The sequence below is a fragment of the Pezoporus wallicus genome, unplaced genomic scaffold (assembly GCF_028554395.1).
Source record: "Pezoporus wallicus isolate ANWC-B61680 ecotype Strahan unplaced genomic scaffold, APGP_CSIRO_Pwel_v1 contig_14824, whole genome shotgun sequence".
Lineage (NCBI taxonomy): Eukaryota > Metazoa > Chordata > Aves > Psittaciformes > Psittacidae > Pezoporus > Pezoporus wallicus.
The window spans coordinates 1-1,062 of NW_026636413.1; the positions used below are offsets into that span (position 1 = coordinate 1).

The 1,062-nt window shown below is 78.2% G+C and overlaps 1 protein-coding gene across 1 annotated transcript; it reads left to right on the forward strand.

Moving 5' to 3' along the window:
- Window positions 1-151: 151 nt before the first annotated feature.
- On the forward strand, window positions 152-726 carry MCL1 (MCL1 apoptosis regulator, BCL2 family member). The gene has a single exon (XM_057400238.1). It carries the CDS (start codon window positions 211-213, stop codon window positions 724-726), a length of 516 nt encoding a protein of 171 aa, XP_057256221.1. The 5' UTR covers window positions 152-210.
- The last annotated feature ends 336 nt before the right edge of the window (window positions 727-1,062 follow it).

Sequence of the window (1,062 nt, forward strand, 5' to 3'; positions counted from 1 at the left end):
GTACCCATTGCCCCCATAGGCACCCATCGCACCCATCGACCCCCGCCCCGCGCCGCCCCTCCCTGCCCCGCACAGCGCCCCCCGCGGGCCGGAAGCGCTCCCGGAAGCGGAACCGGCGCTGCCGGTGCCCGGTCCCCGCCCCGCGGCGCCGCGTCACGGCCGCCATATAGAGAGGAGCGGGCGGCGGCGCGGGCGTTGTGCGGGGCCGCCATGTTCGCGCTGCAGCGGAACGCGGTCATCGGCCTGCACCTCTACTGCGGGGGCAGCCCGGCCCCGCCGCCGCCGCCCTCGGCGGGGGCCTGGCCCGCGGGCTGCTCCGAGGCGCTGCTGGGCTGCGGCCCGGGCCCGGTGCCGGTCCCGCTGCGGAGCCCCGAGGAGGAGCTGGACGGCTTCGAGCCGGAGCCCGAGCGCGGCCCCGCGGCGGCCCCGCCGCTGCCCGGCGGCGCCCCGGACGCCCTGCGCCAGGCCTCGCTGGAGCTCATCGGCCGCTACCTGCGGGAGGCGGCGGGCGAGGCCCAGCCCGGCCCCAAGAAGCTGTTCCCGGGGCTGCGGGCCGGGCCCGGGCGGCCCCGCGGCGCCGATGCGGGGCTGGAGAAGGCGCTGGAGACGCTGCGGAGGCTCGGGGACAGCGTCCTGCGGAAGCACGAGCTCGCCTTCCAGGGTGCGTGCGGGCCGGGGGAGGCCGCGCCTGGGGCACGGAGGGGCCCGGGGCCGGAGCCGCTGTGAAAGCGGTCACCGGTCAGCGCCGAGCCTGGCCCGGCTCCGGCCCCGGCCCCCTCCGTGGGGCTGGAGCGGGGGGGGTCAGACGGGGAAGGGAAGGCTCCGGGGGGACCTGATCGCTCCCGACTGACGGGAGGATGGAGCCGGGGGGGGGCTCGGCTCCCAGGGGATGGGACGGGAGGGAGCGGCCTCAGGCTGCACCAGGGGAGGTTGAGATGGAGCTGGGGAGCAATTCCTGCCCCATTGCAAGAGGCGGCCCAGGGCAGGGCTGCGGGCACCGGCCCTGGAGGTGTTCACACCCCCTCAGTGCCGTGGGGCAGCGCTGGGTGAAGGTTGGGTTTG